This window comes from Austrofundulus limnaeus, unplaced genomic scaffold (genome assembly GCF_001266775.1).
Source record: "Austrofundulus limnaeus strain Quisiro unplaced genomic scaffold, Austrofundulus_limnaeus-1.0 Scaffold36, whole genome shotgun sequence".
NCBI lineage: Eukaryota > Metazoa > Chordata > Actinopteri > Cyprinodontiformes > Rivulidae > Austrofundulus > Austrofundulus limnaeus.
In genome coordinates this window covers 1132824-1135417 of record NW_013952438.1, presented here as the reverse complement: position 1 = coordinate 1135417, position 2594 = coordinate 1132824, and the positions used below count along the sequence as shown (strand labels likewise).

At 41.2% G+C, this 2594-nt stretch overlaps 2 protein-coding genes across 2 annotated transcripts in view; both read left to right on the top strand.

Annotated features, from left to right (window-relative positions):
* Positions 1–848, top strand: part of LOC106516207 (proprotein convertase subtilisin/kexin type 5) — a gene marked incomplete at its 3' end in the record, with an annotated part of 4849 nt that extends 4001 nt beyond the window's left edge. Inside the window, exon 3 of the mRNA XM_014006441.1 lies at positions 756–848. Within this exon, the coding sequence (XP_013861895.1) occupies positions 756–848 (93 nt within the window). The remainder of the gene's footprint in view (positions 1–755) is intronic.
* Positions 820–2594, top strand: part of pcsk5a (proprotein convertase subtilisin/kexin type 5a) — a 38170-nt gene continuing 36395 nt past the window's right edge. Inside the window, exons 1-6 of the mRNA XM_014006515.1 lie at positions 820–929; positions 1054–1194; positions 1480–1556; positions 1813–1901; positions 1993–2165; positions 2296–2502. Of these exons, the coding sequence (XP_013861969.1) occupies positions 927–929; positions 1054–1194; positions 1480–1556; positions 1813–1901; positions 1993–2165; positions 2296–2502 (690 nt within the window). The 5' untranslated portion in view covers positions 820–926. The remainder of the gene's footprint in view (positions 930–1053; positions 1195–1479; positions 1557–1812; positions 1902–1992; positions 2166–2295; positions 2503–2594) is intronic.

The following is a 2594-nucleotide window of genomic DNA, read 5'->3' as shown; positions in this document are numbered from 1 at the left end:
GACTAATTTTCTCTTATAAATTAAATCTTAATAATACATGTTTTTTAAATACCCATGCAACATATGTTACTATTATAATACTGATTTTTATAACAAAGTACATCTTAAATATACTGTATAAAACCAGCAGCAATTGATTTGTTGAGGACCGAAATAAAAAACGTAGATTTGGCACAAGCAAATCTATTTTCCATCTGCTTGAAATGGTAAAGACTTGGTTAAAGAGTGGTCGAATTGACAAAATGTTAGCAGTTTATTCTTGTTAAAATAAAGTAAATAACATAAATAAAGCATCTGCTTTGCAATAACAATTGAAGAGCCAGAAACCCTGGTTTTATTTTCACCAAAATGATCTGTCAACATCTTCATTGTCAGGGTTACTTTAAACCAGACGACTGATTTATACCAAAGTTATGTTGCAGCTACTGTGTGGATGTCACAAACTTAAGTCTTCCTATTTAGGTGTGCACGTTTCTTGTTTCAGATGGTGGCAATGCATTGACAACTGCAAACTGGATTTATTGTGAACATAACTGCAGATTCAAATCATGATGCTAGCTAAAAAGTCAGATTTTCATGACATCATCAGCAAGTTAAATGGATCATATTTGGGTCATTGTTTTACTTAATCTAATGACATTTGATGCACTCGCTGTAAGATTTTAAACTGATGAAGTGATACGGTCATTCCTTACAGCCTTGTTTTTAAAAAGATGTGTCAACATTTTTCAAGTGCCCTGCATTTGATTTTTAAGGTGGAATGGCTCCAACAGCAGGTGGTCCACAGAAGAGCAAAGAGGACCTCTGGAAAGAGTCACGTCTATTCTTCTAACATAGAGCCCAAGGACCTAAATGCTAACATCCATCAGTCTAACAGCCCCCAGACTGAACCCTCTGCTCTTCCTGTGTGGGACAGGCTGTGGTACATGGTGAGTCAGGTTCTGTTTTCTTTACAACAATTTTGAAATATCGACACTTAAAGACAAACAAAGCGTTAAAACCAATTTTTACTTCTTAAGAGATAAGTTGCATGTCCTGCTGTTTGCTTCACAGCATTGCAGTGAGTCAAACGCCTGCCAGTCTCACATGAGCATCGCGGGGGCCTGGAGGAGAGGATACTCTGGGAAGGATGTGGTGGTGTCTGTCTTAGATGATGGCATTGAGAAAGAGCATCCCGATCTGAAGCCAAATTATGTAAGTGCCCTGGGATAGGAGGCTCTTCTCAGGAAGAGGACATTAATCATAAGCAATTTGGCCGAGCTTTTAGTGGAAGAGCAAGGAGCCCAGACCGATATTGCAGGCAAGAGCACTTGGGTTAAAGGTTTAGAAAGGCTGGTTAAGAGTATTGGAATGGACATTAAATGTCTGATCCACTTAACTGTGTAGGGACTGGTGAATAATGCTCTTTGTGATTTGTCTGATGAAATGGAGACAGATAGCTGCTGGCATGTGCTGCTACTTACTATTGTCTTGATTTAGGATCCACTTGCCAGCTATGATGTGAATGGACAAGATCAAGATCCTTCGCCAAGTTATTCTGACAAAGCTGCTAACTTGTGAGTACATTTTATCTCTAGGTCTCTCTGCACCTGCTGTGAATCCTCCTAATCACAATACAGTTGTTAATTAATGCAAGTTTTCTATTCCGTTTTTTCCCCAGTAATTGTATGCATGTATCGATGTGCAAATGTCCCAGTGTGATTTTTTTCGTTTTGTTTTGTCACCGACTTGATGTGGTGGAAATGCTCCATCTTCTCCTCATGCATATGCATCCAACCTCAATTTCTGATGTTCTCCTTCCTTTTTATAAAGGCATGGGACTCAGTGTGCAGGAATGGTGGCTGCAGCGGCACAAAACTCCCCGTGCACTGTTGGAGTCTCGTTCAATGCTCGGATAGGAGGCAAGTCCATGCAATGGCATGAAAGCATCAGTTTGAGATCAGAGTTTAGTTGTGGGCTCACAAATATTTTTTTTCTCACCACTTCCTGTAGGCATCCGTATGCTGGATGGAGATGTAACAGATATTGTGGAAGCCCAGTCTTTAAGTTTCAGGCAGCAGTATATTGATATTTATTTAGCTGGCTGGGGGCCAGAGGACGATGGGGCCACTTTGGAAGGACCTGGACCTCTGGCTCATCTTGCTTTGAAAATTGGCGCTGAAACAGTGAGAGAAAGAGGGCGGGGGGAAACTATTTTGCTATGTTTGTTTACTTCATTGTCTGCATTATTTCTATTTCTTCATAAGTTTTCATGTATTCATGGTAGGCCTTTTTCTGCTTCCCAAAACAAAAAAGGGCCGAAGTGGGAAGGGTTCGATTTTCGTGTGGCCGTCAGGGAACGGTGGGCGTGCAGGTGACCACTGCTCCTGTGACGGCTACAGCAGCAGCATCTACACCATCTCTGTCAGCAGCGCCACTCACAGGGGAATCCAGCCAGATTACCTGGAACAATGTTCCTCCACGCTGGCAGCAGCCTATAGTGGTGAGGAGACCAAGGACATGGTGAGTTTAGCTAGGCTCTGAGAAAAATCTGAAATATTTCGATGCTAAGACTAGTACTTTGCATGTATTTCACGTGTCAGACTAATAATATA